Source organism: Lagenorhynchus albirostris, chromosome 19 (assembly GCF_949774975.1).
Source record: "Lagenorhynchus albirostris chromosome 19, mLagAlb1.1, whole genome shotgun sequence".
Classification (NCBI taxonomy): Eukaryota; Metazoa; Chordata; class Mammalia; order Artiodactyla; family Delphinidae; genus Lagenorhynchus; species Lagenorhynchus albirostris.
The window spans coordinates 40,954,087-40,968,364 of NC_083113.1; the positions used below are offsets into that span (position 1 = coordinate 40,954,087).

General features: G+C 43.9%; 2 protein-coding genes across 2 annotated transcripts in view; one reads left to right on the forward strand and one right to left on the reverse strand.

Annotated features, from left to right (window-relative positions):
• Positions 1–14,278, reverse strand: part of TK2 (thymidine kinase 2) — a 78,170-nt gene that overhangs the window by 28,315 nt on the left and 35,577 nt on the right. The gene's annotated exons all lie outside the window — the stretch shown is intronic.
• Positions 527–13,244, forward strand: CKLF (chemokine like factor). The gene is made up of 3 exons (XM_060130433.1): positions 527–604; positions 10,728–10,823; positions 13,128–13,244. Exons 1-3 carry the CDS (start codon positions 527–529, stop codon positions 13,242–13,244), a joined length of 291 nt encoding a protein of 96 aa, XP_059986416.1.

Below are 14,278 nucleotides of genomic sequence, written 5' to 3' on the forward strand. Positions count from 1 at the left end.
AGCTGTGGCCCCCTTTGCCTGGCAAAGCAATAAAACTTTTCTACTTGACCCAAAACTCTGTCTCCGAGATTAATTCGGTGGCAGGGTACAGAGGCCGGATTCAACTTCAGATGCCACCCGATTTGAATCCATTTTTGTTCAAATAAAATCTTAAATTTTTTAATATGCCTCAATTTATCTTTTAACAAAGTCACAACCAACGTTCCCACTGGACAGACAACTAGGGGGTGGGGAGAAGCTGGCCTGCTTGGCTCCCCTCTAGGTCTGAGGAAACGCTGCGCGCGAACCCTGGCTTTCCGCATACCGGGGGCCACCAGTAGGTGGCGGCGGACAGGGTCAGGGTGGCTGCCGCATGTACCCAAGTGCGGGCCGAGGTGACCTGCGCATGCGCGCCGCGAAGGCGAGACGCCTTCAAGAGCGGCTCGAGGCCACAGTGGCCGTTGCAGCTGTGGCGTGAGGCCTGGCAGAGCTGTCCGCTGAGGAGGGGAACTGACGGAGAAGTGCTGCTGCTGGGTCTTTAGGCGAGATGCCGACGGTGAAGCTGAAACCGAGGCACCGCCCCTTCTGCTTCAGCGTGAATGGCCACGTGAAGATGCTGCGGCTGGTGAGGGCGGGGCCTCGGGGTGTGGGACGGTGTCCCAGCGCGCTCCCCCGCAGGGAGGTAGGGCTGCAAAGCATGAAGCCGATACCCTGTCCTCTCTTTCAACCTTGTTGAACCTCTGTCAAGGCCTTCCTAGAGGCAAGGCATTTCGCTCTGCACCCTGAGGGTAGGAGGAGAGAAATAGGGCGCTGTCCTCCCCCATCAGGGGCTTTACAGACTCACTCATAAAGCAAAATCCGCACACCTACATGAATGGCCCACACTTGGACCCACAAACCAGGTACCCAGGTTACCAGGGGAAGTAGCTGCAGTTGTACCACTCAGATGCCAACAAGATTAAAAACAAAAACAAAAGCACCGAGGGGTTTCAGTGGATGCTGTGTTTACTTGCTAGAACTCAGCAGTTTTGATGTGAGTGAGCTCAAGGCTGATATAGTCCAGAGCAAGGACGGTGGAACTCCTGGTTCCTGGGGTGTCAGACATGCCAGGAGCATTGCAGCCAGTTCTGGCAGAGGTTGGGAGAGAATGAATCGTCATTTGGAGGAAGGCGACCTGGCTAGTTAGAGAAGAGGAAATTATCATAAGAGAATATGTTGAAGGAATTCAAGAAGAGAAAAGGGGAAGGAAAAAAATAATTCTTAAAATTTAAAGAGGCAACATATAAGGAGAGGAGGTGGAAAGTTAGAGGTTACAGGGAAACATTCCTGCTTATTATGAGGAAGAATTTTTTATTGGGAAAGTTGCCAAAATTAAGTGGCCACTTGGGAAGGCAGTACATTCCCAGACAGAAAAGGTAGCAGGCGCAGATGAGCACTTCGCATGTTGTGATGGCGATTTCAGCTTCAGGTGAGTGGGCAGAACAAACTGCACGCAAGGTCCTTCTCACACCAAAGTCTGTGATTCTGAGAAATAACTATGACGTAATGCAAGAAGTTTAGAAAACTACTCTGGAGTTCAGAAAACGGAGAGATTAGCTTGGATTGGAAGTAAATAATCAGGAAAGAAGTGACCTGAGGGTCTGGGGTTTTATGCCAGGTACTGAAAGCTTTGGAACACTGGAGGAGAAATGGGATTTTGTGAGAAAGGTTCCATTTTTTTAAATATAATTATAAATCTTTATTATCATTTGTATATGCTTCAAAGTATTCTATAGTGTGAATGAAACACATTTATCATTCCTCTATTTCTGGTTTTATAGTCTCCAGAAAGGTTTCATTTTTGATATATTAATTCCCTCAACAAAACTTTGAATACTTAATGTATTCCCAGCCCTGAGTTAGGACTTGAAACAACAAAGACACCCAAGACAAAAGTCCCTGACTATGGAGTCCTTCAGTTTAGTCAGAGAGAGGCACACAAGCAGATAGCTGTGATGTGTGACAGGATGAAGTTAGAGCACAGAGTGAGGCATCTAACCAAGGAGGTGTCAGGAAACGTCCTAGGGGGACATTGGGTAGGGTTTAAGGGACAGCCATCTGAGCAAAGGCGTGGAGGCAAAAAAAAAAAAAAAAACCCATCATGATTTATGAGCAAACCATAAGAAGTTGAGTTTTACCTTATTTTTTTCAGCCAACAGATATTTATTGAAAGCCTGCCATGTGCCAGGCACTGTTCCAGGCTCTTGGGAGATATCAGGGGACAAAGCAAAGATCCCTGTCCACATGGAGTTTACATATTGGGGTGGGAGGGCAGGGAAGACAAACAATAAACACAATAAATAAATAAATGGTGTAATATTCTAGAAGGGAGTAAGTGCTGTGGAACAAAGAAAACTAAAGCCAGCTAAGAGAGTGTAAGGGAAGGTAGGGTTGGAGAGGAAGATTGCAGGAATAGAATGGTCAAGTTAGGCCTTGTTGAGGTGACTTCTGAGCAAAGCGTTGAGTGAGATGAGGGAGTTAAGCTATCAATATCTGAAGGAAGAGTGTTTTAGGCAAAGGAAAATCCAGTACAATGACCCTATGGCAGGAGTGTACCTGAAGGGTTCAAGGAAAAGCAAGGAAACCAGTATAGTGGGAGTGGACTGACATAGGGGCACAGTGGGAGATGAAGAAGGTTTTGAGTAAAGTTGTGTATGATCTGACTAACATTTTTAAAAACTACACCAGCTGATACGTTGACAATAGATTGGGAGGTGGGGGCTGGTGGGGACAGGAGGATTCCTGCAGAGGCAAGGGTAGAAAAAAAGGAGATGAGTTGGGGCTATTGCAGTAATCTGGGCAAGAGATGATAGCAGCTCAGACCAGGCTGTTAGTGGAGTAGGCTATAAGAAATGATCACATTTCGGATATATTTTGAAAGTAACCCCAACAAGATTTGCTGATGAACCAGATGTGGTGTGAGAGAGGGAGGAGTCCAACATCACTCCAAAGTTTTTGGCCTAAGTAGCTGGAAGAATGGAGTTGCCATCCACTGAAAGCCTGTGGGTGAAGTAAATGTAGGCAGAGGATCAGAAGTTCAATTTTGGATTTCACTTTAGAGATGTCTATTAGACATTCAAGTGGCAATACTGAACAGGCATTTGGAATATACAAGACTGGATTTTAGGAGAGAGATTGGCACTGCAGAAATAGAAGTACTTAAAGTCACAAGACTGATGAGATCATCAAGAGATGAGTGTACATAGAGTGGAGAAGAGGACCATGGATGGAGCCCCAGAACACTTCAACATTAAGAGATTGGGGAGGGACTTCCCTCGTGGCGCAGTGGTTAAGAATCCGCCTGCTAATGCAGGGGACACGGGTTCGAGCCCTAGTCCGGGAAGATCCCACATGCCACGGAGCAACTAAGCCTGTGCGCCACAACTACTGAGCCTGCGCTCTAGAGCCCGTGAGCCACAACTACTGAGCCCACGTGCCACAACTACTGAAGCCCGCGTGCCTAGAGCCCGTGCTCCACAACAAGAGAAGCCACCGCAATGAGAAGCCCAGACACCGAAACGAAGAGTAGCCCCTGCTCACTATAACTAGAGAAAGCCCGCGCGCAGCCAAAAATATAAATTAATTAATTAAAAAAAAAGAGAGATTGGAGAGAGAAGGAGGAATCAGCAAAGAAGAATGAGAAAGCACAATTAGGGAGGCAGGAGAAACTAAAAGTATGGTGTCCTAGAAGCCAAATGAAAACTCTCTCGACGGAATGATCAACTGTGTCAAATACTGATGATAGTTCAAGTAAGATGAGGACTGAGAATTGAGCATTGGAATTATCCTGTGGATAAATTGTGAACAACTCTTTGTTAGAGAAGTAGACAGGAGCTGAGTCATGGAAGACTTTGAATACCATGGTGAAGGTAGGCTCTATTCTAAAAACCATGGGGAGCCATTGAAGGGTTTTAAATAGGTGAAGAATTGCACACATTTTTATTTTAGAAATTTTACTGTAACATCTTTGTCATGGTAATTCAAGGAAAAGATACTGAAGGGCAGTGGTTTTAGGGACAAAGTGGATTCCCAAAATGCTTAAGCATTAAGTCAGCAGGACCCGATGATTGGTCAGTTGTAAGGAGTAAGTTGGAGCGGTGATCTTAGGTTTCCAGGGGCAGGTGAAAAGATAGATGGTCATATCACCAATTAAGATAGTGAATACAGGAAGAAGGAGCAAGGTGACAGTTTTGCACACGGTGAATTAAAGATTCTAAATGGCTATTTATGTGTGAGATGTTGAGGATAGACCTGGGACAGAGACCCAGATTTGTTGAGTGGGTTGTGGACAGAATCTAAAGGAATGCCATCATTTTAAAGAGATGGGCAAAAGGAAACCCACCGAGAGAATAGTTTCAGAGGTATAAGAACTAGAAAAGGTGACATGGGAGCCAAGGAGTAGAAAAGTAGGAAAAAGCCAATGGCAAATAAGTCATGGGGGTCTAGTAGGATAAGGATTGAAAAATGTTTGTTAAATTTAGTAATTTTGCAATCATTGATGATCTTGGCAAAAGCAGTCTACATAGAGTGGTGAAGAAATGTTTGAGGTATTAGTGGAATATTTAAAAGCTAACTGAAAACAAAAGCCAGGAGTTAGGAAAGATATGAGCTGTTAGTATGGATTAGGGGAGAACCCAGTGTGACTGAAATCGTGGGAACTGTTAAGAAAATGGATTGATCACCAGTGCCAAATTCCAGGGTTACAGAAGATGGGGACTGAAAAAGTGACCCTTGATTTCATAACCCATGAACTCAAGACCCTGGTTCAGTAAAGTAAATGAAGTGATTTGAGATGACATGTTGCTGATGGTAATTATATTAATTATAAAGAATGAGTTATTTAGTAACTAGTTATATTTACTGTGTAAGCAAACTAACCAATTTAGAAGTTTAAAGGTAAGCTACTTTTATACTAATAAAGTAATTGAAAGAATTATGAATAAGTAGCCTATATAGATCTAAGGTTAAAAAGAGAATGTGGATGCTGACAGACTGATCATAAAAGTCTAGCCAGGGAAGACTCTTGACAAAACCATTTTCCAAGAACACAGAGACTTTGGATAGAGCTGTATCTCCTAAGAACATCATGACATTGACAGACCCCCAGCTTATTTTTTCCTTTAAGTCACTTTTCATTTCTGTTTTCTATATCTTCATTTGGAAATGAGGAGATTGGATTAGATTAATAATCTTCAAGGGTTTTTTTTCCACTTAAGTTTTTGTTAATTCTGATTGCATTATGTTTAGATAAGAGGAAGTGTGTTAAAAAGTGAAGCATCAGAATTGTTGGGGTTTTTTTTTTTCCTTTTCTTCCTCACAGGATTCTTTAGAGAATTGTTTTTCTCTGACAATTTGTTTTCAACTTTCCTCCCCAGTATTTTTCATGGCAACATTCTAAGTTTAAATTTGACAGCAGATTCCAGATTGGTAAGAGTTAAGGAGTGATGAGTGGATGATAAGGAATTATATCAGCCAGTATACAGACTTTTTGGAGAAGCATTACAGGGTGAAGTAGAAAATGGGAATTTCTGTGGGGAGCAGGGTGAAAGGAAGGTATGTGTGTTTTAAGAGAAGATAACCTTAGATATGTTTAGAGGATGATGAGGAAAGGAACTAGTGGAGGAGGAGAGATTGAAGGTACGAGAGGGAAAAGGAGATATTTAGTGGAAAAAGATCAAGGGAACAGATGTGGGAAGTGATGGTATTAGGTATACAAGCGGAGTAATAGACTTAAAACAGAGAGGGATACCTAGTTCTCTAAAACACAAAGAGACGTCAACATCCATACATTTTAGTCTTCCTCTTTTAGATGTGTGTGTATATGGAAGAAACCCATTTATTTCGTTATTTTAGAAATGATCATTTTTACAGCTTAAACTTGTATTCAATAATCACTGAATAAATCATGTTTTTTTTTCCTATAGGCGCTAACTGTGACATCTATGACCCTTTTTATCATCGCACAAGCCCCAGAGCCATACATTGTTGTCACTGGATTTGAAGTCACTGTTACTTTCTTTTTCATAGTTTTATATATACTCAGACTTGATCAATTAATTGACTGTATATTTTGGCCTTTGCTTGTAAGTGTTCAGTTTCGCTGTTAAAGTTAACTACTTTTTCCTGCCATAGAAAGACATTTTAATAAACTCTGTTCTTTAGTTTTCTTAAGCCTTTAAGGAATCTCTGACAGGCTTAGGAAGGAGGAACTCTACCCACTGCTAACGTGCTCTGGGGAGATTCTCAGGGAACCAGGGCAGCCACGGAGCATAAATTCTCCTCTGAGCTCTATCTATCAGTAGATGTGGCTGACCTTTCAGACCTTTCTTTCTAAGGAGAATTCACGTAGGTGTAGATCTCCAAAAGAAATTTAAATTCAAGGTCATGGTTAATGAAATTATATGGCATTCTTAATCTTTACCTCCTTTTTAAATGCACGTTGATATGACCTCAAAATTGGGGAACAGAAATGGAGACAGATACACAAGTATCTACATCTTACACATCCCTGATCACTAACTGGAAAATCAAAATAATTTAGAGGCTAAATAAAACACAACATTTTCTTACTTCAAAATGTCTGTTGGGCCTCCCTGGTGGCGCAGTGGTTGAGAGTCCGCCTGCCGATGCAGGGGACACAGGTTCATGCCCCGGTCCGGGAGGATCCCGCATGCCGCGGAGCGGCTGGGCCCGTGAGCCATGGCCGCTGAGCCTGCGCGTCCGGAGCCTGTGCTCCGCAACGGGAGAGGCCACAACAGTGAGAGGCCCACGTACCGCAAAAAATGTCTGTAATCATTAATGCCACATAATTTTTAACTCATCTTGTAGAACCTTATTTAGTAGCATATGGACTTTACCTGCCATACTCACAGCGTTAGGAATAACTGCCCAGTGGAATGCCCAGATGGCCTGGAAACTTTCAAAATAGGCCAGTTGAAGATACTAACTAAGGGATACTTGGCCCTTCAGCCTGGACCATAAGCTGGTTCTAGGAAGGACTGAGTGACTTCACTGCTCCTCTTTCAAGTCTTATCCCCAGAATCCTATGTCCATAGGTCTCCTTTCTGAGACCCCTGCTGCCCTTCCACCCTTTGGCTGGACTGGTGAAAGCACTTGTCTCATCCTCTTGGATTCCAGAGTGCTGATATCCAAGCTGATAACCCGTATTAAGAAGGGAGGACTTTAGAGCTATTCTCAAACCATAAGCATCCCTTAACGTGGTGCCTCCTGGAACCACTTTTGAAGACCAACGATGAGCATTTCAGACTAATCACAAGCTGAGCAAGCCCCCAGAGTGGAAGGCTGGGAAATGGATAGGATCTTCATGGTGCCTCTCCAAAATCCTCCTTGATCTACACTTTGGAGCTGGACCTGACTGAAGTATAAGGTCTGGGACAAGAGATTACAAAGCCTTCCTTAGTTGGCCCTCAGGGTATGTAATACCATTTAGTGGCAGAAAGGACGAAGCTAAATTGTCCCAAGGATTTCTTCAAGGAGATGATGAACATGGTCCACATCCTGTTAATCTTGTACCCAAAAAGTCGCATAGTTGCTCTTCACACTCTGCTTTTCCAAAGTTAATGAAACTAACACATTTTAGCATTTATTTTTCCTCAAACTGTAGTAATTCTCTGCAGCTTCTTACACGTCCCAGTAATAAACTTGGAGTCCTAAAGTTAACAGAACACACTGAGAAGGAGCGTGGCCTATGTATAGCATGTCTCCAAATCTCTGAGGCTCACACCTGGCTGATACTGTACTCTTAGAAATGGTGCTATATTGGTCAACTAAGTTATTACTCCATCATGAAACCCAGATTCCTCTATGCTCTTGATCTCATGAAATCATTTATTCAACAAATATTAAGTATCTGCTAATCCCAGATTCTATACTAGCTTCTTCGATAAAACAAGACACAAATCTTGCACCTTAGAAACTTTCAATGTAGCCAGAAAGTAAGATAGGTGAGCAATCCGGTATAACAGGTGCTGTGACAGGTGTATACCCGGATGGTGTGGAAGGGAAGGGGACCAAGTCATAACAGGCTTGCCTGAGGAAAACTACGCCTGCGTTGAGGGCTGGAGGATGAAAAGTAATTAGCCAACTGATAGGGGCTGAGAGAGCTTTCCCAGTACAGGGAGCAGTGTGTGTGAGGGTCTAGGGGGAGAAAGAGCTGGACCCTCAAGGACCTGCAGGAGTTCTGAGTGGCTGTGAAGAAGAGAGGGGCAAGAGTGGAGGTTTGAAAGGCAGTAGGAGGTCAGAGCATGCAAGGCTTTGAATGCCCTGAGTTTTAATCCAAAGGCTGCTGGAAGCTTTGGGAGGTTTTTAAGTAGGAGAGTGATATGATTAGCTCATATGTGAGGAGATCGCTGGTGGCAGTGTCGATAATGGCTTGAAGAGGAGCCAAAACTAGAGTTAGGTCTCAGAGACCGCTTAAAAGTCTCTTATCCTAATCCAGACATGGAAATGAGAAAGGCCTAAATTAAGGTTAAAACGGTAGCTGGTGAGAAAAAGTGTTGATGAAAACTGATAGGACTGGGTAACAGGAAAATCAAGGATAGCTGCCATTTAAAGAACTGTCTTAAGAGGGTAATGAGACAGGAAGTATAGGAGGAAGGACAGCTTTAAGGAAGGGCCAAGGAGAGTGGTATGTAATGAGTTCAGTTTGAGACATAGAAGGTTTTAGTTGCTTATGGGGTATTCAGATGGAAACGTTCAGGTCTGAAGCTTAGGGGAGAGAAGTCAGAGCTGCAGCTTTGGGAGTCATCACCTCGTGATGGTAGATGAGCTCTGGGAGAATGGCTCGGAGGGAGAGTAGAGGACGATAAGGCAAGACTGGGAAATACCAACATCTGGCGTGGAAAGGAGGAGTGGCCTGAGAAGGACAGGAGAGGACCCAAGGGAGACCCATGTCCCAGAAGCCAAGAGAAGAGAGCATTTCAAGAAGAAAGAAGTGGTGAATAATGTCACAGGTAAAGGAAGTAAGCCCAGAAAAAAAAAAAATCTATATTTACTGACTGTATTAATAGAGGCCCCCAGTGGCCTTTCCCAGAGTGGTTTGCCTTGAATGGACAGGTGACAGCAAAGCAGTGGGATTGTTAGACTGAACAGGGAAGGACACAGCTGTAACTAGAGAGGCCACCACTGAGTTGAGGAAACCTGGCCAGGGACAAAGGAGGGTAATAAACAGTGAGGTCCCAGCAGAGTGGTTGATGGGAATGGGGCCAGAGCACAGCTGGAGAAGTTGTCTATGGCTCTTTCACTATAACAAAAGTGAAGGACACAAAGATGCCTGAAGATTCCAATTAATCTGTAGGTGGGGAAGAGGTAACCTGTAAATACTTCTATCTGATGGCCACTGTCTTCACTGATTAGGAAAGAGCTTGGTCATCTGCACACAGATGTGTCATTGTCCCAAAGTTGCAGTAACTAACACAGTTTGTAGAGCAGGCTTCCTCTGACTGTTCCCCTCAAGTGCTCCAGGGACAGAAAACACACAAAGTGAGCCAACCCAGGGCTTTGTGGTGATATGGAAGTACAGGCTCAAAATTTCTGTGAAATCTCCATTTTTGTAATTAAATTTATATTCTACTCCATGGCATACTGATGTTTGGTTTTAAAAGAAAAGCAATGCTTTAAACCACCATTAAGGATCACTGATGTTCTGGGGCAGGTGCATCCTTTTTGTCCCCCCCCGTGATTCTCTGCACTCCCTAGAACACCATTTTTATCTGAAGCCATTCACATACACCTAGCCAAATTACTAACAGGAGGCAGGGCTGCCTGTCTGAAGCAGAGGTGTGGTCTATTGCCTTGAAGCAGAGAAAAATACCCAGCACAGAGGAGCATTAACCTAGAACTCACTATCTCCTGCAAATGAGGACTTTTTTTCTGTCTAAATGTATCTAATCTTACCCTGTCCCTGTTGAACCTCTTCCTATTTTCTTTGTAATAACCGCTTTCCTAAGTTACCAGAGTTTTGAAGTTTGATATTTCTGTGTTAACAATTCCTTCTTGCTACCGTTATCTGCAAATATACATAAACCTTTCCAGAATAAAGACAATTTAACTTTCCCACAGTTTACATCCATTCAAAATGTAAGCTGCACCTCTTAAAGCCACAGTTCAGAATGAAAATGCTTGATTTCAGGCAATTATTAAATGAATGAGCTACATCATCAAAAAATAATTGCATAATTGGCCAGCTGTTGCATACAGATACGTGGGAGCTTTTTCCCGAAAATTACCACTTTCTCCAGCTCTAAGTTTTATTAATTGCATTTGGAGTAACATTATAAAGTTGTTTATTTTATGGTGTAGAGCACTCCACACTTTCTCTTATATTATTAAAATTCAGCATCCTGACTTCCCAGTGTACCATTCTACTTTAAACGTTCCGCATAATACGTCATCCACTCCTAACCAGATGAGTTCTCCCTCCAACTACATTTAAGTAAAAAAGACATAAGCCTGTTAAGGAGTTAAATGATTGGTGTATCATAGGATAAGAGACCCATTAGGCATCATTACAGGCCAAATACAATATATGTGATATTTTACTGCAGCAGTTTGACTTCCTAAAACTAAATAAAACTATTTAAACTAAATAAATTTGTTTAATAAAATAGAACTTTCGAAATCTTTAGGGAGCTGATTCATTTTGTTGGTGATCTTCATGTAAAGCTGACGTTTCTATTCTGTGTTTTCAGGATATTATCAACTCAGTGGTTACAGCAGTATTCATGATAGTTATATCTGTGTTGGCACAGATCCCAGAAACCACAACATACATAGTCCTTGGAGGGGTAAGTGGAGGTCTTTCTGGTTTCTTCCTTCAGGTTCGATCAGAATTCAAATGTACTTGAAGAATAAATATAAGAACAGAAAGCTAGACTGTATTCATCCTTGAGGCTTCTATACCAGTACACAGTACCTAATGGCTTAATACTTCTGTGTGTGAACACGTGCCCTGATTAATGTCAAGGAAGATGATTTCACGCTAAAATTGAAGTTAACCAAATAAAGAGATTCCTCCATATTTCTCATAGATAGGTAGGGCTAGACTAGACTGAGAAAAGCTACTGGAATCAGTTACAGAACTAAACTCTCAGAAACCTGATGTCAAGAATAAAACAAACCATGGATGAATTTCAGAGCTCTCCCTTTTCAAGAAGAGGATACATCCCACTTGCTAATGTGAGACAGACTGTTCTGAGCTCAGTTACTTCTTGTCCAGATCCTGCTTCAGATGGAATTTAATAGAAGATGTGTCATCGTAAGGGAATGGTGGTAGGAAGCCTTGTAACTGAAGGATTATTTTGAACACTGCTTGAAGAGAAGCAAATCAGTTTAATTTGGAAGGCAAGCCCAAACAAATGAAGAGTCAAGTAATTTAGTCACAGTTCCATCTGATATTCTTTTTAGATTTCTTACAGGGGGTTCAAAATCATTTGGCTTTTCTAGGTTCTGATCTAGAGAAGTGAATTATTAAGTTCTTCTTAAATAAATCTCCCTCCTACTTCCTTGTCTTTTCATAGTATGGGCCACTTAGGAGAACTGGCCACATATGTCAGAACCCATGGCTTTTCAACTCCTTCATTAGGCCCAAAGCAACTTCATGAGGGATGGGAATTACTCTAGAAATGACATAGTGCTGTAATAGCAATCTCTCCTAGTTGTCTTTAAAGATAATTATGGAGAAAGAGGGATGAGGCATAGAGTTTACTTTCACTCACTTATTTACTCATTCACTCATTGATTCATTCTTTAAGTGCACTTCGGTAGGTGCTGACAAAGTATAGAGCCACAAGCCACAGGTGGCTATTGGGCGCTGGAAATGCGGCTGGTCTGAACTGAGATGAGCTGTAAGTGTAAAATACACACTGTATTTCAAAGACTTGCTACCCCCAAAAGAGTGTAGAATTTATAATTTTATTATATTGATGACATGTTAAAATTACATTCTTTTGGATGTATCAGGCTAAATAAAATATATTATTAAAATTAATTTCACTTGTTTTTTTCTTTACTTTTTAATGTGGCAATTAGAAAGTTTTAAGTGAATCATGTGGCTTACATTGGTGACTCACATTATATTTCGTTTAGACAGCTCTGGACTAGAATGTAAGCCCTATCCTCAAGTTGCTTAGAGCCTAATACAGGAGACAAAAGCGCAAGCAGCTGTGTCTGAGCTGTTACCAGAGCACTGTGGGGCACAGAGAAGAGGAAGCAGCTACCTCTCTCCAGCAGTGGAATTGTGGTTTGCCAGAACTAAAGGGGAGGAAACGGGGATGGTTCCAGGTGGAGGAACCAGCAACATGCTGTGTACCAGAGTCATGAAAGCACCGGTAGGAGGTATGTAGCGTGGTCAGAACCTAGGAAGCTGCGTTTGAGATTCAGGATGGAAAAGGAACAGTGTCTGAAGCCAGAAAGCCAGATTTCTTGGCAGTTGGATGGAGCTGGTGAAATAACACTGACATCCCCTTTCTCCAGCCCCGGCACCAGTTCTCAAACAGCCATCAGAGTACCTAAAGACCATGTTCTGGTTTATTCCCTTTACTTCAGTTTTGTTTTCCTGAGGCCTATTTAGAATCCCACCCCTTAAGTGGATGTAGCCCGGCCTTTGAGAGTTCACTTTGGGTCATCTTATCACTCCATTTCTCCAAATCTCTTATCACAGCTACTATCACCATGGTTAAAGCTTGAGCTGGTGTTAACCTGACCTTTTCTCCAGTACAGTTTGCAATAGGAAAGTCAAACAGTTGATCATTGGGTATAGAAATGATGATTAGTAACTAAGCATCATCGGCAGGGCTTTAAACAGTATATCCAGGAGCATGTCAAGAGATCCAGACAAGTATTGGTTTCAGAGCCCACACCACCTCAGTATTGTTTCTGCTCACTTAAATTACCTTTCCCTTTCTCTAGGAAGGTACTGGGAAAACTTGGGAATGAGAATAAAATGATCTCTGAAGTCTCTTCCCATTTTAGTATTAGGTGACAGCGTAGGGAGCAATCCTGGTGCCCTCGCAGGAGAGGAAGCCGGTGGGCAGACCACTTAAAACCTGTGTGACCATGGCCACAGCAGTGACACTGTGTCTTTGTTTCAGGTGTTTGGACTCGTGGCCTCGGTGCTCTCTATTGCCGACGGGGCCCTCATTTACCGGAAGCTGCTGTTTAATCCAAGTGGTCCTTATCAGAAAAGTGCTGTTCATGACAAACTATAAGTTTTGTAAATTTATATTCCTTTTTAGTTGATGCTAATTATTAAACATATCTCTTTATTCTAACACAGATTTTCTGCAGTTCTCATTTTAATCTCTATATGGGAGCTGGAAGAAGAGATTTAGGAGCTGTGGGCCCAGCGCTGAACTTTCAAGGGAGCGCTCGAGCGCCTCAATCTTATGGGATCTGGTTTTCCTGTTCCTGGGCCCGGGAGGCAGGGGAGAAAGCGCCGGGAGCGCCCGAAATGGTCTTCAGAGCCCGCTCCCCGGCTGGCTGGCAGCACGGAGGTGGTGGCGTTGAGGGGACCTTGAGTGCCCAGGCTAGGCAGCGGCGTCGCATCCCAGTGGCTACGAGGGCGGCTGAAGGGCTTGGTTTGTCTGCCGGCAGCCAGAGCTGAGTGCGCGCGAGGGAGAGACGGCCGGCAGCCGCTGGGGCGCGACGCTGGCTCCCCGGGGAGAGCCGGCCGCCGCCGTGCAGGCTCAGAGCCGAGGGGCCCGTCAGACACCACCAGGCCCGGGGGTCCACCATGAATCCTGAAGACGACAACGCACGTTCGGGGGACTCGAAATCCGGGGGGCGTCCCTCCCGCTCACTAAACGTCGCCCGTGCGGCGCATCCCGAGCGCTCGGCGCCATCCACAAGCTCGGTGCGGGACACAAGCGCGGCGCCCTCAGCATCCCGGGGGCGCACTGCACCCACACTCAAGCCCACTGCACAACCCGCGATCCCCAGCCAGCGAGAGAAGAAGGCCATACAAAAGCGTGCTGAGGGCCGCGCCAAACTCCCGCCCAAATTCAGGGACAGCCTCAAGCGATTTCTCTTCTCGCCCACAAGAATCTTGAAGATCATTAGGCTGGTGAGCAGAGAGAGCTGATTGCCCGCTGGGCGGATGCAAGGGCGGATGCAGGCCGGCTTCGGCCTCAGGGAGTGAGTGATTCCCAGGGGCGCCACCTGGGGGAAACTTCCCTAATTCCCTTTGCCGGTCCACATTGTTTCGCCTCCCCTTTCTTCTTCCTCTCCCTTTGCTCCTCCCACA